Source organism: Phyllobates terribilis, unplaced genomic scaffold (assembly GCF_046119375.1).
Source record: "Phyllobates terribilis strain yellow unplaced genomic scaffold, ASM4611937v1 Scaffold_8__6_contigs__length_399053987, whole genome shotgun sequence".
Classification (NCBI taxonomy): domain Eukaryota; kingdom Metazoa; phylum Chordata; class Amphibia; order Anura; family Dendrobatidae; genus Phyllobates; species Phyllobates terribilis.
This window is the reverse complement of record NW_027362768.1, coordinates 126,608,009-126,629,878: the sequence shown is the minus strand read 5'-3', so window position 1 is coordinate 126,629,878 and position 21,870 is coordinate 126,608,009. Positions and strand designations below refer to the sequence as shown.

General features: G+C 40.9%; 1 protein-coding gene across 2 annotated transcripts in view; it reads left to right on the top strand.

Annotated features, from left to right (window-relative positions):
* The first annotated feature begins 1,664 nt into the window (after positions 1-1,664).
* The window catches only part of LOC141156408 (uncharacterized), a 40,567-nt gene continuing 20,361 nt past the window's right edge, over positions 1,665-21,870 (top strand). The window contains exons 1-11 of one of the 2 annotated variants that reach the window (XM_073642602.1): positions 1,665-1,790; positions 1,875-2,062; positions 3,628-3,687; positions 5,904-5,960; positions 10,174-10,239; positions 12,046-12,093; positions 12,991-13,035; positions 13,424-13,468; positions 14,132-14,176; positions 15,107-15,157; positions 16,696-16,764. In XM_073642602.1, the coding sequence (XP_073498703.1) occupies positions 1,742-1,790; positions 1,875-2,062; positions 3,628-3,687; positions 5,904-5,960; positions 10,174-10,239; positions 12,046-12,093; positions 12,991-13,035; positions 13,424-13,468; positions 14,132-14,176; positions 15,107-15,157; positions 16,696-16,764 (723 nt within the window). In that variant the 5' untranslated portion in view covers positions 1,665-1,741. The remainder of the gene's footprint in view (positions 1,791-1,874; positions 2,063-3,627; positions 3,688-5,903; positions 5,961-10,173; positions 10,240-12,045; positions 12,094-12,990; positions 13,036-13,423; positions 13,469-14,131; positions 14,177-15,106; positions 15,158-16,695; positions 16,765-21,870) is intronic. The other variant, XM_073642603.1, reaches the window with a different exon arrangement.

The following is a 21,870-nucleotide window of genomic DNA, read 5'->3' as shown; positions in this document are numbered from 1 at the left end:
AGGTAATCTTGAGAAATTTCACCCATGATTCCTGAAGCCCCTCCCACAAGTTGGATTGGCTTGATGGGCACTTTTTGCGTACCATGCGGTCAAGCTGCTCCCACAACAGCTCAATGGGGTTGAGATCTGGTGACTGCGCTGGCCACTCCATTACAGATAGAATACCAGCTGTCTGCTTCTTCCCTAAATAGTTCATGCATAATTTGGAGGTATGCTTGGGTCAAAATCCTTAAATGAGAAGGTGTGTCCAAACTTTTGGTCTGTACTGTATATACTGCCAAGAGGCCTGCAGCAACATTAAAGGAGCAGCAGGAATTTTTGGCAAACATTATTTGTGTGCTGCATGTGACAACAATCTCCCATATTATTCACATGTCAGGGTTGTGCGGTAAAGTGGCAAGATAGAAGTCTTTTCTTTCAAAGAAAAACATCCAAGCCCAGCTATGTTTGCCTAAACCTCCATCAATTCTGCCAAAAGCATGTTGGAAAACGTGTTATGATCTATTGAGATCAAGTTTGAACTTTCTCTTCATAATTCTAAAAAGTATTTTTGGTGCAAAGCCAACACTGCACTTCACCAAAAGAACACTATACCCACAGGGAAGCAAGGTGGAGGCAGCATTATGCTTTTGAGCTATTTTTCAGCAGTTGGAACTTTTGCTGTAATCAGGGTGGAGGGAATTATGAACAGTTCCAAATATCTGTCATTTTTACATGAAAATTTTCAGGCTCCTGATAAAAATGATGAAGGGTAATTTTACCTTTCAACATGACAATAACCCTAGGCATACCTCCAAATTAAGAGATGAATGGCTTTGCCAGAAGATCAGAGTTATGGAATGGCCCAGTCACAACCCAGAGCTGAACCAGAATCCAATTGAAAATCTGTGGGTGACTTGAAGAGAGTGCTGTACACAGGAGATACCCTCACAATGTGACAAATTTGGGCAAAAAAGAGTGGGCAAAGATTGCCAATGACTGATGTGCCATGTTGATAGACTCCTGCCCAAAAAGACTGAATGAATTAAATTCAAAGGGTACTGCAGCAAAGTATTAGTTTAAGGCTGTACATATTTATGCAACCATTCTATTTTAGCTATTTATTATTCTTTTTCCAATTGAAAAGATTGGATTTTGATTTTTCACTGAAATGTACAGATAATAGATAGCATTAAAGGTGGAAAAAAATCTAAAATAATTCCTCTAGGTATAATTTTTTTCATACGACATAAACCTGCCATTTTTAGAGGGATATGAAGCCTTTAACTTCTCCCAAATCCTAATTTCATTTATCTAAAGCCAATTTACTGAGCTTTAAATAGTTATATCCTAAAAGGTTATTGAAATTGTTCATCTCCTTACATTATCCTACCCTTCACTCATTTACAGGAGTCCACAAAGCAGAAATAGGGGAATATGATTGTCAGGGCTCTCAAAATACAAAACTGGTAATCATTGAGGTATATAATTTTGGGAAGGAGCGAGGATACTCAGATTTTACGTGCTTTTGAGAAACTGTGAAATTGTTTGCACATAATGAAGGGTAGAACAAACAATTGGAAGATTCTAATTGTTCTGCTACCAAAGTCTTTTGATACATTTCCAAATTAAAGTTGGCGGAGGATAGAACAGGTTTGAAGCCATGCTGGGCTGTTACTGATATCACTGCTTGTTACACTATAAAAGTTAAGGGAACAAGTAGGTGAGAGACACAATTGTGCAAAACTCGACCTTCTGCACAATGAAGATCACCATATTCTTTGCACTGGCTTCTGCCAGTATCTGCTGGGGTATGAATATTTATCACATTTTAGTTACAGTTTCTGCTTTAAGATTTGCATAAGATTAACAGCATATTTTTGTTTGTGTTTTAGGTTTTGATATCCCTGCACCCCCAGCACCACCAGTATGGCTGCCACCAGCTGGTCTGCCATCAAATGGTTATCCATCATATTGTTTGCCATCAAGTAGTGGACAACCACCCTATTCTACTTTTCGGTGCGATTCCCCATACAGAAATAGTTATGCGACTGACAAAGACTGTTTGAAAAATGCATTGGAGGTAACATTTATTTTCAATGTCAATACCTAATAAACAATCATTTAGCTACAGTTCTCTTTAAAATGTAATTGTAGGCAACAATAGTGGTGAAGAGTATAACAGGATATCAATTATATATAGTATGATTTTTCTTAAAGTAGTTTTTAAAGTGAACCTAACACTGGCAAAAATGCTATTAACCTGCAGATATGGGCTTAATCTGAAGGTTAATAACATTACCAACCTGCCCGGTGCCTGTAATTATCTGAATGCCCTGGAAAGAAAATTAACTTTATTCTCCCCAGCAGTATTCAGTTTCAGTCATAGGACAGCACCAGCGCGGGTTCTGTCACCATTCTGGGAATACAGAGCAGCGGCTGCAACCACACCCCCAGCCCTGACTGACACTGGCTCTGCATTGGGGCTCAGCTCTCACTCAGGGCCAGGGTAACAGTTACAGTCACTGCTCTGTATTCTTAAAGCTTGGTGACTGAACCAGCTCCGGTGCCGCCCTCGTGAAACCGAATTCTGCCATGGAGAATAAAGTTCATTTTCTACCCGGAGCGTTCGGCTAAGTGCAGGCGCCGGGCATGTTAGTAATGCTATTAACCTGCAGAATAACCCCATATGTGCAGGTTAATAGCATTTTTGCTGGTGACAGGTTCTCTTTAAGTGATACAATAGAAAAATCTATAAAATTTATTATATACACAAAAATTACATCTTCAACATATTTTATAACAGGCTGACAGATATATCCAATTTAATTTCCAAAAATCCTCCTATCGCCATATTGTCTAAGTTAGAGGCCATTAGAAACCATAGTTATTGTGGTGATGTGGTGGAACTTGGAGGTCCATATACATACATATATATATATATATATATATATATATACATATATATAGTTATGTTATTTTAAAAACTATCTTTTTATTGATATTTTGGGGGTAAATTAACATATTTTTTACCTGCATTTTTCTCCAATTTTGACAGTTGTGATAGGGCCAAACATCACCCGTATGACTTCCATGATAAAAATATAGGTCACTGCAGGCAACTAGCACCCCACTTTCCGTTTTCAACACTGGTCAGTAATGTGTTGATAAGTGTCACTCATCACTCATAGCACACACTGCATATTAACACATACACACTGTTTCACACGTCCGCATGTCTCCGGTACCGGAGATATCCATGTCCCGTGTGTCCGAGTGTGTCACATGTGTGGCAACTGTGTGCTGCACCAGGATCACATGGACCGGCGCCTGTGAATCAGCGCTATTGGTATTGCTGTTCCCAAGCGCCGTGTGCTGAACACTGCCCTCATCATGGTTCCCTGCCAGCGCTGCGATCAGCACCAGCAGGGATAATGATGAGGGTAGTGGTAGTCTGCTAGCGCTGGTTCCCAGGCAATGGTATGTGTCACACAGATGTCAAGGCGAATTTTTGTATAAGAATTTTGTGAGTTTTCTGTATCTACTTTTCATGCATAAAAGGCTGAGTACTAAATAGTAACTAAGATTTGAAGTAGATGCTCAGTGCTACTCACCAGTGACCGCTATGACATTGTTTTCTGTTCACAGAAAGTCCCGAAACTTGCAATATCTGCAAATGTCCTGATCTGTAAACACTATTGTAATCAGGTACTGTAAATTACGTTAAGTATATTACTTGAAAACATGAATTTTGAACACATATGAAGATGTAGCAAACATTAACTAGATAGCTCCTTATGATATAATGAGGCAAACATTAGCGATGGCTTGTGTTGTGTTAAATAATAAGTAAAGCCTTGAAGTTCCAGGGTATTTTCCTGCATCCCGATATGCAAAGCATTTTTTGTCAAGTTAATATTTGCTACCTCCGTAATACAACCAATCAGCATATGTTTTCTGCCACAGTAAAATCAGTTATTAGTACATCCATTACCTTGTGTTCTATGCTTGCAAATACCATCAAAAGGGGATGGCCACTCTCAACATACATTTATAAAATGCCCCGAAACTGTTGTGCACTGAAATAAACAGCCATAAATACCAAAATTGTTAAAGTCCTCCTGCTGCTCATAGTTCAGCTGTATAAATACCAAAGCGCACAAAATGAAACATTTTAGACTAGTTTTTTATAAAAAGAAATTAATTAGAAACTCTTTTGGAGTACAATTACTTTGTGTTCCCACAACTTCTCCACAAAAATATACAACAAGTGATTAAAGGGGTTGTCCACCTTTGGTTGGTTGGCATGAAACATTTCGCACCGTTTGCCTTCTACAGCGGCTGTATTACAGTATTTCTGGCTGCAGAATGAGGCTTTTCTATTGGAGGAGACTGATATACAGGTCTGATCACATGCTTTTCCACTAGCAGCCATTTTATGGCCTGGAGAGCTGTGTAGTCTGGGAGGAAAGCTGCACTGACAAGAGCAGGAGGAGAACCTGTCCTACCTATATAATAGTAAGTGCCACAAAGTCATGTCCCCAACACATCTGATAAAATAAAGATAATGTGGCCGACCCTGGTAACCCATTCTGCAGTCAGCAATAGACAATGTAATACAGCAGCTAGGAAGAAAAAAAAATACTGTCCCCAAAAGTGGACAACCCCTTTAAGTGACAACAAATAGCACCATTTAAAGTTGATACAGGTCGGCACACATTCCCAGGGTGAGATGATTCCTGGGCAGGACAAGTTGAGAAGCTCAGCGTCGGAGGATGTTTCAACGTTTTGACCATCCAGTATAATTAAGTCTATGCACCAAAGTGAGTCAGTATAATCCATTCTATGAATTCCATGGTCCCGATTCATCAAAGCTTTCAAGCCTATAAAATGGCATAAAAGCGTCGAAAAAATGCAATATTTTGGCACAACTCAAAGTTGAGCCAAAATTTTGTGACTTTTGGTATTTTAACCCCAGTTTCTCCCAGCTTCACCGAAATGGACGGGGGTGGTACTCATCAGATGCTCCAGATTCATGAAGAGGCATTCACCTCTTCTCGAATCAGGAGCGTTTGACTGCATCACGGCCCCTCATTAAGAACGGTGAGAGAATCAGGGTTGTCTCTTGATCTTTGTGGTTGTGACAATTTTTACATGTGAGAATGATAGCAAGAATCTAATTGATAGTAGAAAAAAAAACTTTTTAAGTAGAGATGTGTGGATCGATTTATGGGACACCAGTCCATCAGCCAGGTCAGTAGTCTCTGGTCAATGGTGGAAGACTTGGGAATCTCTTACCTTCCAGGATCCCTAGCACAACTTTTTACTAGCTGGGCTGGCATGACGTCCCACCGGAATGATGTTGTCGTGACAGCCTGGCTAATCAGAAGCCAACTTGGGGAGCCCAGAAGGTAAAGGATTTGAGAGCATCACGTACATCAGCGAGAGACCACTGACCTGGCAGAAGGACCAGAGTCCCACCGATAGATCTGCTCATTTCTACTTGTTAGCCATATTGTGAGACCACCCTAGCTGGTGGCGTTCCATGTGCATCTTAGTGACTTATTCAAGTAGTGTTATTTTATCATACTTGAATAAGTCCAGTACAGATTAAAGGCTAAGGAATATACATACTATCTATCTTTAGATTGCAGAGGTTCGAGCAGCAAATAGGTGGTCCCTATTCAGGACCCTTAATGGTTAACCAGAGTAGACTGTGACTGCAAAGAACATCTCTCACTCTGGAGGACCTAGGAGGTCTGTATATAGGAAATTTTGTAAAAATAAATACTCAACCAAAGTAAAATGTTTTCTCATTATAGAAAGATACTGTGTTCCCTACTTGATTTCTATCGTTAATTGTGTGATATTTTCATCCCATTGGCTTATTGAGCTGACTCTTTAGTTCTTTTTTTACTCTGCAGATGGACGAGAGATTTAAATATTATGCAAATTTTACAGCTGAAACCAAGGCGTTTCTGGTAAGAATAATATATGACTATTGGTATCACTTACTTGAACTAAGTTGCACCTGTAAAATATCTTAAAGGGATATTCCCATAATGTACACATCTAACAATAGCTGAAAAGTGTCTGATCTCTGAGACCCCAACCAATCACAAGACAGATTTATGAGTGCCCCATCCATATCAGTATGTAGCGCTGTTAATCCTTGTCATCATGACACTACAGACATGTCATGGCTTTGGTAATCGTTTGTCAGATAGTCCTAGACACATGGTCAGATTGATTATTACTGCCTTTAATTTGATTTTGACAGCTTAAAAAAATCAGTTGGCAGGTTTTTGTTATTTAATCTGACAGCAGCATGATGTAGGGGCTGAGACACTGATTCCAGTAGTGTATCATTTTCTGGGCTGTTTGCTGCAGTTTCAATAAAATGTGAGTTTTATTAGCAGGAGATTATCACTACAGGACTAGTCTTGTGCAGTATAGTCCTCCTGTTCTATGTAACCCCACCCCACCACTGATTAGCAGGTTTTTGCCTATGCACAGTGTACACAAAATTATGTCAATCAGTCGTGGAGGCAGAGTTATACACAGCTCAGCATTCAGAGATCTCATAGATCTGCAGATGAGTAAAAAGTGATTATACCAAAACTTCAGTAAGCAGCCCAGTAAGTGACACATCACTGGAATCAAGGTCTCTGCCCCTACACCATGCTGCTCTCAAATGGGGTGACAGATTCCCTTTTATCTCGTAAGGGCGCATTCCCCCTTTAGCTCCATTGTTCATTTCTGATATGTGTCACTTTATTTGGTTATTAACTTTACATTAATTATAAATTTAAGTTGATATTTTTTGTGTCTATTAATAGAAAAAAAAATAAATTACAGAAAATGTGGAACAACTTGCAGATTTTAAACAATAGTTTACAATTATCAGCTGCTATACGTCCACTTTACATGGCATCCATTTTTAAATGTCAAATTATTTTTTTTAGGATATTGGAAAGGTTATCATTTTTGCAGCAATTGTTAAAATTTACAACATTATTTTTATCAAAAAAGACTTTTTTTTAGAGACTACATCAGGCATGAAGTACAGTTATATGAAAAAGTTTGGGCACCCCTATTAATCTTAAGCTTAATGTTTTATAAAAATTGGTGTTTTTGCAACAGCTATTTCAGTTTGATATATGTAATAACTGTTGGACACAGTAATGTTTCTGCCTTAAAATGAGGTTTATTGTGCTAACAGAAAATGTGCAATCTGCATTCAAACAAAATTTGACAGGTGCATAAGTATGGGCACCCTTATCATTTTCTTGTTTTAAATACTCCTACCTACTTTTTACTGACTTACTAAAGCACTTTTTTTGGTTTTGTAACCTCATTGAGCTTTGAACTTCATAGCCAGGTGTATGCAGTCATGAGAAAAGCTACTTAAAGTGGCCACTTGCAAGTTGTTCTCCTGTTTCAATCTCCTCTGAAGAGTGGCATCATGGGCTCCTCAAAACAACTGTCAAATGATCTAAAAACAAAGATTATTCAACATAGTTGTTCAGGGGAAGGATACAAAAAGCTGTCTCAGAGATTTAACCTGTCAGTTTCCACTGTGAGGAACATAGTAAGGAAATGGAAGAACACAGGGACAGTTGTTGCTAAGGCCAGAAGTGGCAGGTCAAGAAAAACATCAGAAAGGCAGAGAAGAAGAATGGTGAGATCAGTCAAGGACAATCCTCAGACCACCTCCAGAGAGCTGCAGCATCAACTTGCTGCAGATGGTGTCACTGTGCATCGGTCAACTATACAACGCACTTTGCACAAGGAGAAGCTGTATGGGAGATTGATGCGAAAGAAGCCGTTTCTGCAAGCACGCCACAAACAGAGTTGGCTGAGGTATGCAAAAGCACATTTGGAGAAGCCAATTTCTTTTTGGAAGATGGTCCTGTGGACTGATGAAACCAAGATTGAGTTGTTTGGTCATACAAAAAGGCGTTATGCATGGCGGCAAAAAAACACAGCATTCCAAGAAAAACACTTGCTACCCACAGTAAAATTTGGTGGAGGTTCCATCATGCTTTGGGGCTGTGTGGCCAATGCCGGCTCCGGGAATCTTCTTAAAGTTGAGGGACGCATGGATTCCACTCAGTATCAGCAGATTCTTGACAATAATGTTCAAGAATCAGTGACAAAGTTGAAGTTACGCAGGGGATGGATCTCTCAGCAAGACAATGATCCAAAACACCGCTCCAAATCTACTCAGGCATTCATGCAGAGGAACAATTACAATGTTCTGGAATGGCCATCCCAGTCCCCAGACCTGAATATCATTGAACATCTGTGGGATCATTTGAAGAGGGCTGTCCATGCTCGGCGACCATCAAACTTAACTGAACTGGAATTGTTTTGTAAAGAGGAATGGTCAAAAATACCTTCATCCAGGATCCAGGAACTCATTAAAAGCTACAGGAAGCGACTAGAGGCTGTTATTTTTGCAAAAGGAGGATCTACTAAATATTAATGTCACTTTTCTGGTGAGGTGCCCATACTTATGCACCTGTCAAATTTTGTTTGAATGCAGATTGCACTTTTTCTGTTAGTACAATAAACCTCATTTCAAGGCAGAAATATTACTGTGTCCAACAGTTATTACATATATCAAACTGAAATAGCTGTTGCAAAAACACCAATTTTTATAAAACATTAAGCTTAAGATTAATAGGGGTGCCCAAACTTTTTCATATAACTGTAGCATCAAGGGGCTTATAAATTGGAAACATCCCAAGTACTCATCATGGGAACGTAGTCTAATGTGTACAGGGTGTATCTTGTAGAGTGAATTAGTACTGAACACGATTACAAGTGAACTTTTGGATGTAATATAATAAACTATTGCCAGATATGATATATTGTTGTACAGTGACTGATGTATATTTAGGTGATGTATTGTATTTCTTTTAATTGGCAGGAATGCGCAGGTTGTTCAGTTGCTGGAATGGTAGGTTTTTATATAGAAAACGTAGGAGTAAGTTCATAAAGATTAATATACTGTACACATCTCATCAATATAAAGATGTTATATATCACATGTTATAAATTCTGGATATGTCTAACGCTTCGTATATGCAACATGCTATAATCCTAGCTTAATGCCTTGTAAAGAGGTATTTGTAAAGTTGTAATCATGTAGATCCTATGTGAGTGTTTATGTCCAGGAATAGTAATAGAAATAAAATAATAATATAAATAATAATAACATTTATGCCCGCTCTACACCAATAGTGCAGATAGTGCGATAAGGAGGATTAGTGCATTTATTGCATCTTCGGAGTTCTTGAATATAAAGGATTTTTCATGTTCATTCTATATCCCAAGACTATAAGAATAGTTTATATCCATCATCCCTTAGTTAAGAATATATGTAATTCTTATTTCCCAATCCTACTTGATAAATACAACTCCAGAAAGATCTCTGGAACCATAATAACGTGCAAAATTGATAGTGGAAAAAAAATGACAGCTGCCACAAAAGGGTTTTTTGCTTCTTCTTTATAAAAGGGTACTTATCATTTTATTGTGGGTTTAATATCTAGTCCTGAAAATGCAGAAAATCATAGGGGATCGTGGTCCTGATCGCTCAAAAACCCGCCTACATCTCACTGCTGGACTTGATGAGGGTGCTGTGCTCCAGGTTCATTAGTGTTTGAGTGGCGGGTGCGTCCATGTCCACCTTACAACAAATCTTATTCCAGTTCCTGATGGAGTAAGATTTGTGGTGTAACGAACACCACCACTTGTCATGAATTTGATCGTCATGCCTCAGTTCCACCCTAACTCCCTCCACATCGTCGGAACTGGGAGAAAATGCCAGAAGTTGGAAAATTTTACTGCAGCCTCAAGTTGTGCCAAAACTGTGCAACTTTTCAATATTTTTTTACACTAGTATACTGTCGTAAAAGCTTTGATGAATCGGACCCGTAGACTTTCTATAGAGTCCATACAAAGCTTTGTGTGCGCTCTCATGTACAACCTCCGCTTTGGTCTGCCGAGCAGACTGCAGTAGAGCGTTTTTTTATTTTTTTTAGCAATTGGTGGGGGTTTCAGGATTAGGACCCCCACCGATTTGCTTCATTTGTTAAAAATGAACTACATATTAAAAAAATAAAATGTTAGGTACTCATTAAATGAAAATAGTGTTGTGATGTATGATTTTAATATTTCTTCTAGGGAGCAGTCGGAGCTGCAGCTGGTGATGTTTTCGCAGAAGTATTTCCGACCATTGCAGAAATAATAGTAAGTTTTTTTATTTATGTTTTATATGTCTCATATTTGATAAAGGACAGCCTTTGTATATTTAAAAGGGTTATTCCTGAAAAACAAGTTATTCCCTATCCATGTATTAGGGGATAACTTGCTGATTGCTGGGGGTCCAACCCTTGGGACCATTAGTGGTCTGAGTACAGGGATCTGGTACCCCAAGAAAGCAGTTTTTTAGCTCCATCCTGAACTGATCCAAAGTGCACATGCCCAGCCTCCTCTCCATGCATTGTCTATGGGACTACTTGGCAGTCCCAAAGACAAGGAATGGGGCGGAAGTTACGCATGTGTACATTGGATCTATTCAGGAAAGGGCTGCATAGCCTCGAGCTTGGGTTTCCAGAACAGTCGGACCCTGAGGGATAAGTAAGTTATTACCTATCATGGTTAGGAGATAACCTGGTTGTGAATAAACCATTAATATTGAGGGACCTGTTTAGGAAAAAAGGAATTATCCAAGGAAAATTAATTTGCATTATAGAAAGAAATTCTCTTCCCAAATTGAATTATATAAACATTGAAGTGATATTTCTATATTGTCCATCTTTGACTCTGCACATAAACAGCAAGGATGAATAAGTGAAAATATGCCATATATAAAGAAACTCTGAAGATAAAGTACGGCTATCCCTGTTATCAGCTAATGGGATCTTTTTTCTAAAGTCTTTCAGGATGTGAGCAGAGAATTAAAGGGGACTTTTACATGGATGATCCATCTATACCATTGGTCATCAATATCTGATCGGTGCAGGTGTAACTTGCTGATCAGTTGTTTCTGGTGCGGAGCTCCACAGCTCCATCATCTGTATAGTGGCCACAGCTGGGTACTGCATATCCACCCCCTGACTGTGGCCAATATAATTCCTCTACTTGGTGTTGCTACATTGAACCTGGAACAGTTTTTCTTTTTTTTCTGTGCCCTGTTGTTCCAAAGTTATGCACCCTGAAAAAAAAAATGACATTTTTACCTTCAACCAACTGGGCGGATACCACAGAACTTCTCTGTTGGCATTTGTATTTTCTCCTTTGAGCCTAGCCAAAAAAAAACACAGCCTCATCCACAGAGAAGTTCTGTGGTATACGCCCAGTTGGCTGAAGGGAAAATCAGTGGACATAACTTTGGAACAGAGGGGCACAGAAGAAAAATAAAAACTGTACCAAAATCAGTGGATCAGTGGTAGTCAGAGGAGGTACTGACCGTAAACTAAAAAATCCAGTGACACATCAGTGCCCAACTTCATTGATTACACAGCAGTGTAATGTTAGAGAAACTGTGTCCACCATTACCCCAAAGTCCCTTTCACTTCAAAGATGTAGCAAATTCTAATATGAAGCTGCTACTAGAAATGCAGAGCGGAGCCTTCTAAATCATGAAAGCGATGTGGCATCATGGCCCCTTCATCCGGGGTTGGCGAGAGTCAGACCCCCACCACCAGTCTACATGGATCCTAATTTTGGAGAATCCATTTAACATAATTTCCCTTGTCACAGTTGAGGGTTGTGTTGGCCAAATGGGATGTTTTCCAAATTACTGATATCATCCCAGTCTGTAAAGAGAAACCTGCAAGAATGTAGTACAAATTTCAATGGTAAGAAATAAAACTATCATTGTCATAAATAATCAGAATGGTATCATAAATTCTGCTCAGGTCTCTGATACCATCAGTCTTTGTTACCATTAAAAGTGGTGAATAGAAGGAGCATTTGTGCACCATTATTAATGCTATTATTGCTATAAGATGGTGGCATCTTTTGATTATTACTCTATACTTTGTTTTTCAGCATCACACACCACTTTCCGGAGAAGTGTTAGATATCGTGTGTATTTTGGTAAGGACAGATTTTTTTTTCTCCAATACATAAAGTTATTTTTAACACATTTGTACACAAAAGTATGACCCTATCACTGGATATACCGTACTGCTGCAGAAAAATAAATGTATGGTGGGAAACCAGCGTTCAGTAAATTTCTCATGGGGTGGTAATTTTAGTGGCATAGACAGAAACCCAAGAAATGGAATATAGATTTATATAGAAATATTCGAAGGCTGAAAATCTATACTGACTGTTGATAAAATAATAAAATGTATCATTCTCTACTGTAATTTTATTAACTGTATAATGCTTCCATTTATGTCTTATAAATTAGTATTATCGGTAAACATAGGCAGCTATAAAACATTTCAGAACATCATCTTAAAGGGTTAGTCTCAACATCACTAATAGTTAAAATTGCAAACTGCTTATAAAAACAGCAACTTTAAAGTTACTTCTTAATAAAAAAAAAATCATCTCCATTCTCATACGGAAGGATTTTTAATTTTATTATTTATTGCAGATTGTCTTGGTCTCCAGCCACTGATGTAGTGTCAGAGCAGTGGCCGAGCATCTGCAGATCTTACAAGCTCTTTTTAATAGAGCTTGTAAGCGCTGATCTATAGATGGCCAGGTTGCTGTAGCCATACAGTCTTGCCAGCTCCTGTGCTCTTGCCCTCCTTCAATGCTGAAGTGGCAAAACTTTTTCTGCGTGCAGCATTGGAGAACTTAAGGTTCAGGCCAGCAGCTCCACCGGGCCACTGGTCTGCCAATCTTCAGGATAGCACCACCCCCAGCAAAGAGGAAGTCGAGGGGCAGTGCGATCCTGAAGAGGAAACTTGAAAACAACCCTTAAAAGCAGTGGGAGTCTTATTTTATCGCTTAATAACTATTATCTATTTTATCCAACAGTTTAGTAATTTTTTGACGTCAGAATGTGTAAAACAGATAACAGATGTAAGTATAGTCCACCCATCATTTTATAAGATAATAAAGGCTTCATCTTTACAATATACATAGTCATTTACAGGCTGTATTCACATGTGACGGATTTGTTGCAAACATTTCTCAGACTGAACATCAATCCCATTCATCAGAATTAGGTTATTTAGGTGCAAAACACAGATTTCTGCCCCACTCAGAAATTTCTGCAACAAATTTACCACTTTTTTATACCCTTGTAAACACATTAACCTTGTTGACCTGTTACATCATGATGACAAAATATATGATCTCCATTTTATGTACTAAAAACTGTTTATTATTAGGCAAATGGCCACAGGTTTAATGACCCTTCATTTTTTCCTAAAAGTAGATCTGATCCTAATGCTGAGTTTTGTTTTAGAATGTTAATCTTCTGATCGATGACTTGAAAATCCTCTCCTGCCAGGTAAAAATCACTGAATTATTTACTAAAAGAATTGATGTTATTTTTAACCCCTTCCCAGCCAGGTAATTTTCAGTTTTTGCACCTTTGTTCTACCCTTCTTCCACAGATGACAGATGATATGACAGGGATTTGAACATCATTTTCCAACTCAAACCTTGACACGTTTCGCATCTTGCTTCATCCGGGGGTTATATCTTATTGGCAGTTTCTTTTAGTTTTAGTCTTATATTTTATCATGCTGCACAATAAAACAATATTTAAAGGGGTAGTATCATCAATACTATGCTGTCTATATGGTCTAAGGGCATATCCACCTTACAGAGGGAGGTCTGACAGTGGAGACTCCTCTTCATGAGTCAGAACAGATAGCTGTCCTGTAAGAGATTCCTGATTTTACAAATCATGGATGGATACTCTTCTGAAGGGCTACCGTAAAATACTACAGGTACTCTGCTGTGGTATCTAAAGTAGAACATTTACATTTCATATTTTAGTAAGAAAGAAAACTGATGGAAAAACTCTTGAACAAGCGTCCTACAGCAACCGAATTAGATCTATATCTTTCATGTATATCACATGAATTAATGTAGCATTTTGTGAATTGAAATTGCCAACGTTATTTGTCTACAGCTGATCCCTGTTTTTTTTTTTTATTATTTCCAGAGAAGGCAAAAAAAACTGGATCCACAAATCCTTGTAAAGATTTTGGTAAGAAAACGTTTTTGTTTGTTTTTTTATTTTTTTTGGCAAGCAATATTACCAGTATGTTCTACAAATAAAATGTTACAGATTCAAAATTATTTTAATATGAAAATTTTGTTTGACATAAAAGTTGACATCATTAAAAGTGGTTGTTTCCTTTTGAAAAACTTTTGATAAGTTCATTATGAAAAAAAAAACCTTTTTACTTACCCTCCCAGGATGTGTTCAGCAATGCTCTGGTGATTGTGTATAGGCTGCAGTGGTGACCGCATCAACAGCACTGCAGCCAATCACTGGGCTCAGCAGTTTTTTTGCTGATGTAGGCGGCATGAGCCTCTGAGCTCAGTGATTGGCTGCAGTGCTGTTTACATGACTGCTGCAGTTAAACATCAGAGGCAAAGCGCTTGAATCGTGGAGCCTAAGTAAAGTCCCCTTTTTTCATAAATAATTGAGCCAGCAAGCAAAAAAGTTTTCAAAAAGGGGATAACTACTTTAATAACCAGTACTAAATTGTCACTGCAGACTTCTGAATTGTGACAGCAAACGGTGCGCACACTGTTAGGATTCCCCTGCATTGCCAAAGAGAGAGGACGGCCACAAGATCCTATGCATGCGACTTGCATACTTGCGGTCTAGCACTGACTAGACGTATCTGTCTTCTCTCACTGGTCTTCTATTATGAGAGGCCATAGTCTATAGTGGAATCCTGACAGCGTGCGTACTGCGCGCCTTCATGTTTCAGAAGTTTGCAATCACATAGATTGACAGCAGACATTTGTGTCAAGCCTAGACAACCCCTTTAACAAAGCTTTTACAGTCCTGTTTCTAGTAACCTAGCGCTGTAGATAAATAGTTTTGTGAACTAAACTTAGTTAAACTGAGACATAATGAAACATTAGAAATAATAATTGTCAACTCTCCATCTGTCTTTAATAGGGTAATGCTGGCTGCCTGACAGATAACTTACTTCACACTGGAGATTTATTGGTAAGAGTCTTCGTCTATAACATATGGAGTATCAGTAGATAAGATTATGAGATTAAAAAAAAATAACATGATATGACGCCATATCCTCAAAGTGCTACCACAATTTCAGATTTTGGATAAACAGAATATCGTAATTATTCAAAATTTACTTTTGAAGACGTTGTATCCAAAACACTGGTGAAACTTGGATCCAAAACACTGATGAATAATGGTTCTTGCTTTGATGTATGAAAAAAATCATGGATGTCTGAATGAGGCTCTTCAGATGATCAAATCTGCCAACATTCGAATTCGCCAAATTCCACAGATTTTACTGGAAAATTTCGACTTGCAGCAAAGTTATTCCATGCAAGTCGAATGTTACTTATTAATCTTTATAAAAAAAAAATGAAAACTTGCCTCATAGCTCACCTGGCCACCAGCTTGCTATCCTGTCCATGGCATCTCTTCATCTCCCCTTCCCCTGCCATTTTCTTTGACCTCTTCAGTCCAGGCCAGGTCTTCAAGGTTGATTTAAGCCTCCGACATACCTGGACACCATGCCGTCACTCACCTAACGGCATGGCGCACAGTGACATCTAAGGTCTTGTTGAGCCGGAAGATCTGGCCTGGGGTGAAAAAGCCAAATATAATGCATTTGACTGGGAAGGGTGGAAAAAAGTGACGCAGAAGACCAGAGGGCTACAGGAGTGGTCAGACAGGTGAGGCGATATATATATATATTTTTTTTTAAAGAAACACTCTCATAAAAGTTTTTATCCTCTTAATATATTGCAATCATCATATTATATAGCACTATGTACTTACAATTGCTCATTTTGCCCTTCTACCCAGCTAATTCTTCTTTTTTTTGCTTTGTATAGAAACAGGAAATCTTTTGTCCCTGCATTTATGATTCCCCTTTTCAACTCTTCACCCAGCTGCTCCCTCCTCCCCCCTGCCAAGGTCTTTTGCAGTGACTCATGACTCATGCAGGGATAATAGACTTCCTGTGCCTACATAAACCTTAGAAGGATTCGGCTTGTCTGTTTTTAATCACGTGATGTCATAGACCTAATGGAAAAGAGAAGAATTAACTGGGTAGAAAGGCAAAATGAGCAATTGTAAGTACACAGTGCTATATAATATGAGGATTGCAATATATTAAGAGGATAACAATTTTGATGAGAGTGATTCTTTAACTGATTGCCGGCCCTCTAGGTTCCATCATTGGACGGTGGTAGCAAGCTGTTATTTTGCTAAACTAAAAAGGAGCAAATTGCAAAAAAAACTGTATCCTGGACAATATACTTTTTTTGTAAAATTTGAGAAGTCAGTTTCACTCAAATAAGTTCACTCGGAATCCATTGATCATCATCAGTATACAACTTCTTCATGGATCCATATTGAGGATCTACTATTTCACAGGTAGCCTAAATATATGGATTGTATTACATATAAATTTATCTAAATTCATTCATATATTTCTGCCGAAATTGTTCGAATAGAAGAATATTTGGTTATTTTTAAGATTTTTAACTTAGATTAACAATTTCTAGGAAAATCTCACTGAAGTCGTTGGTAATATACTCGCTCCAGTCCTGGCGACAGTTGCTGATTCAGTGCTGGTAATGATTACTAAATCTCTATATTTATATAATAGCTTTTTAATGAGCGATAACCATAATAGTATCTATGTATTTTATATATTTTCTACATTCTAACATGTATAGGCAAATGAGTAATAAATAGTGTTGCGCATTCCGATACTGAAATATCGGGTATCGGCCGATATTCGCGGTATCGGAATTCCGATACTTAATTCCGGTACTTTTACAATATCGAATACCGGAATCGGAAGTTCCCATAATGCCTGCGCTCTGCAGTGTCTCTGAAGGATGACAAGCTGGATGGCAGCGCTCAGCTGAGATCCAGCCTGTCATCAGAATGCCATCCCAGCGTGGGAGAATTCTCCTGATTGTTTAAAAGCCGGCGGGCGGTAAAAAGCCGCCGGCTTTTAAACAATCACACAGCCCCATACTGCTTCCCCGCAGCCTCCCACCCCGATCCTCCGCTCCCCTCGCCACCTCCAATCCCGATCGTAAGTTAGGACCGGGCGGGGAGCACAGCACCAAGGAGCGGGGAGCGAAGGACCCGGGCGGGGAAGCCGGCAGTGAAAAGACTTCACCGCCGGCTTTCCCATTCTGTGCTGCGCTTTCCCGCCGGTTATTTCAAATGAACAGCTGAGGTATCAGGTGATGCCGATCAGCTGTTCATTTGAAGTAGCCGCGGTGCCTTCGGAGGGTTCATGTGAGTTCATGCTTGACTGCATTGCATGAACTCACATGAACTTTCCCACGGTCGCACAGGTCAGCCTCACCTCCCAGACCCGTCATGATTGGTGTGTGTGGGTGTCTGTGCGATGTGTGCGGGTGTGTGGGTGTCTGTGCGATGTGTGCGGGTGTGCGCGGTGTCTGTGCGATGTCTGCGGGTGTGTGTGCGCGGTGTCTGTGCGGTGTCTGTGCGTGTGTCTGCGGGTGTGTGCGGTGTCTGTGCGATGTCTGGGGGTGTGTGCGGGTGTGCGCGGTGTCTGTGCGATGTTTGTGCGGGTGTGCGCGGTGTCTGTGCGATGTCTGGGGGTGTGTGTGTGCAGGCAGACATAGGCCGATGTGACACTACTACTCCCATCGGCCTATGTCTGTCCCCCGTCCACTCGTGCCAGCAGGATCAGCTTGATGGGAGCAGTAGTTCCCATCAGCCTGATCCTGCTATATAAATTGCCCTACTGTGTCCCCAATAAATTTTAAATACATGTCATTGGTGGCCAGTGGTTACCTACAATAAATTAGTTCATACATTACCTGTCCCCGCCGATCGCCACCTAAAATAAAGTAAAAAATAAAAAACTACACCTATACTCACCTAGACACCTAATTCCCCGAAGCCATTGATCTCCTGTAATAAAATATAAAATAATAAACCACAACCTTATCCTTACCCCTCCGTAGTAGTCCACGAGTGTCCCACGAAGATCTCCAGTTCAGAGCAGCCACATAGAATGTGACCGCTCTGAACTGCCGCCGCCGCTAGAATGACGGGGCCGTAAAGCAGCCCCGTCATTGCATAAGCGGGTTCGCCGGAGTTCAGGCAGCGCTGCTCCAGTCAACTCCTTTACGGCCCTGCTGTACCGTGAGAAATTCCCACGGTACAGCACTGCCGTAAAGGAGGTCTCCGGAGCTGCGCTGCCTGAATGCACTCCGGTGACCTCAGTCAGTGGCTCCCGCTGCCGGGAGCGGACGTGTTCCCGGCAGCGTGAGCTTACAGCAGCCATGCACAGCTGTCACCATCTCCAGATGTGACAGCTGTGCATGGGAGATCAGCGCAGGAACGTGGACAGGTAACTATTTTTTTTTTGTAAACTAAGAATTAAATAAAATGGTGTGTTTTATTTCAAATAAATTATTTTTTTCTGGGTGTAGTGTGTTTTTTCTTTTTTAACACTTTGTAGGTTAGTAATGGGGGTGTCTTATAGACGCCCATCATTACTAACCTGGGCTTCATGGCAGCTGGCGCTGACATGAACCCCAACCCTATTACCCCCTGCCACCGCACCAGGGCAGCGTGGAAGAGCGAGGCTAAGTACCAGAGTTGGCGCATCCTATGGATGCGCCATTTCTGGGGCGGCTGACGGCTGGTGTTTCTAGCCTGGGAGGGGGCCAATATTCATGGCACCCTTCCTGGGCTATTAATATCAGCCCCCAGCTGTCTGCCTAGCCTTTGCTAGCTATTAAAATAGGGGGGACCCCACGTCATTTTTTTGGGGGGGTCCCCCATTTTAATAGCTAGTAAAGGTTAGGTATTCAGCTGGGGGCTGATAGTAGTCTGGGAAGCTCCGTGGGTATTACCCACTTCCCAGGCTTCAAACATCTTCCCCAGCCGTCTGCTTAACCTCCGCTAGAGACTAAAATTATGGGGGATCCCACGCCAATTTTTTTTTTAAATAAATCCTTTATTTTAACACTAAATGACATTTGAGGAGTTAATAAAGATGCAGTCCCTAAATTATTATTTATTTTTTAATTAATTTTTCCCAAAAATTTTGACGTGGGCTTTGCCATATTTTTGTATGCCAGCCAGGTACAGCATCCAGCTTCTATGAACGCGCCATTTTCCGGGGCGGCTGCGGACTGCAATTTGCAGCGGATGGGGCCCAGAAAGCTTGGGCCTCCCTGCGCTGCGGATTCCAGCCCCCAGCTGCCTAGTTGTACCTGGCTGGACACAAAAATAGGGCGAAGCTCCACGTATTTTTTTTTTAAATTATTTCATGAAATTCATGAAATAATTAAGAAAAAAAGGGCTTCCCTATATTGTTGTGTCCGGCCAGGTACAAATAGGTAGCTGGTGGTTGGGGGCAGCCCGTTCCTGCCTGCTGTACCTGGCTGGACACAAATATAGTGCGAAGCCCCACGTCAATTTTTTTTAAATTATTTCAGGAAATTCATGAAATAATTAAAAAAAAATTGATGTGGGGCTTCGTCCTATATTTGTGTCCAGCCAGGTACAGCAGGCAGGAACGGGCTGCCCCCAACCACCAGCTGCCTATTTGTACCTGGCCGGACACAACAATATAGGGAAGCCCTTTTTTTCTTAATTATTTCATGAATTTCATGAAATAATTAAAAAAAAAAATACGTGGAGCTTCGCCCTATTTTTGTGTCCAGCCAGGTACAACTAGGCAGCTGGGGGCTGGAATCCGCAGCGCAGGGAGGCCCAAGCTTTCTGGGCCCCACCCGCTGCAAATTGCAGTCCGCAGCCGCCCCGGAAAATGGCGCGTTCATAGAAGCGCCATCTTCTGGCGCTGTACCCAACTCATCCAGGGCCCTGGTGCGGTGGCTCACTGGGTAATAAAGGGGTTAAGGCCAGCTTGGCATTATCAGCTGGCCCTAAGCCCGAAATTCATGGGGTCACGCCAATATTAGACATGAGCACCATGAATTTCTAGTAAAGTATTTAAAAAAACACAACACCCAGAATAAAGTCCTTTAATTGAAATAAACACACAATTCTTTATTGTTCTAAATTAAACTATACTTACCATCACGCCCATTCCAGCTGAAGCCAGCGATCTCCTGCAATAAAAGAAAAATAATAAACCAACCTCATCCTTACCTTCCCATGGATCCCACGACAGCTTCTGCTCTGCTACATCGAGATGACAGGCTGGACCGCAGCAGAACGCTGCCATCCAGCCTGTCATCCCGCAGACACTGAGAAGCGCAGGCATGCTTGCGCTCCTCAGTGTCTCGCTGTGACGGCATAAAGATGAGCCGAGTTCATGTCCAATGAACTCAGCTCACCTCATGCACGTCACTGACAGCGTGGGAAAATTCTCCTGCACTCAGCGCTTCAGCGTGAGAATTCTCCCACGCTGTCAGTGACGTACATGAAGTGAGCTGAGTTCATTGGACATGAGCTCACCTCATGCACGTCACTGACAGCGTGGGGAAATTCTCACGCTGAAGCGCTGAGTGCAGGAGAATTTTCCCACGCTGTCAGTGACGTGCATGAGGTGAGGTCATGTCCAATGAACTCGGCTCACCTCATGCACGTCACTGACAGCGTGGGAAAATTCTCCTGCACTCAGCGCTTCAGCATGAGAATTCTCCCACGCTGTCAGTGACGTGCATGAGGTGAGCCGAGTTCATTGTCGGCTCATCTGGATGCCGTCACAGAGAGACACTGAGGAGCGCAAGCATGCCTGCGCTTCTCAGTGTCTGCGGGATGACAGGCTGGATGGCAGCGTTCTGCTGCGGTCCAGCCTGTCATCTCAATGTAGCAGAGCTGGAGCTGTCGTGGGAACCATGGAAAGGTAAGGATGAGGTTGCTTTATTATTTTTCTTTTATTGCAGGAGATCGTTGGCTTCAGCTGGAATGGGCGTGACGGTAAGTATGGTTTAATTTAGAACAATAAAGAATTGTGTGTTTATTTCAATTAAAGGACTTTATTCTGGGTGTTTGTGTTTTTTTTTTAACTTTCACTATGGGGTTAGTAATGGGGGTGTCTTATAGACGCCTCTCCATTACTAACCTGGGCTTGATGTCAGCTGGCATTATAAGCTGACATCAACCCCATTCCTATTACCCCACTGCCACCGCTACAGGGCAGTGGGAAGAGCGAGGCTAAGTGCCAGAATTGGCGCATCCTATGGATGCGCCATTTCTGGGGCGGCTGACGGCTGGTGTTTCTAGCCTGGGAGGGGGCCAATATTCATGGCTCCCTTCCTGGGCTATTAATATCAGCCCCCAGCTGTCTGCCTAGCCTTTGCTAGCTATTAAAATAGGGGGGACCCCACGTCATATTTTTGGGGGGGTCCCCCATTTTAATAGCTAGTAAGGGCTAGGTATTCAGCTGGGGGCTGATATTAGTAGCCTGGGAAGCTCCGTGGGTATTACCCCCTTCCCAGGCTTCAAACATCTGCCCCAGCTGTCTGCTTAACCTCCGCTAGAGACTAAAATTAAGGGGAACCCCACGCCTATTTTTTGTTTAAATAAATCCTTTATTTTAACACTAAATGACAAGTACAGTAATCAACACTGTCACTGTACTTCATATATATGTGACTGACATGTTTCTATCTATCTAATCTATGTATGATTCTCTATTCCTTCTATTCTAAATTGTCGGGTACAGATGCTGAATTGCCGGCCGGCTTTCTTAAAGAGACGGTGCATGA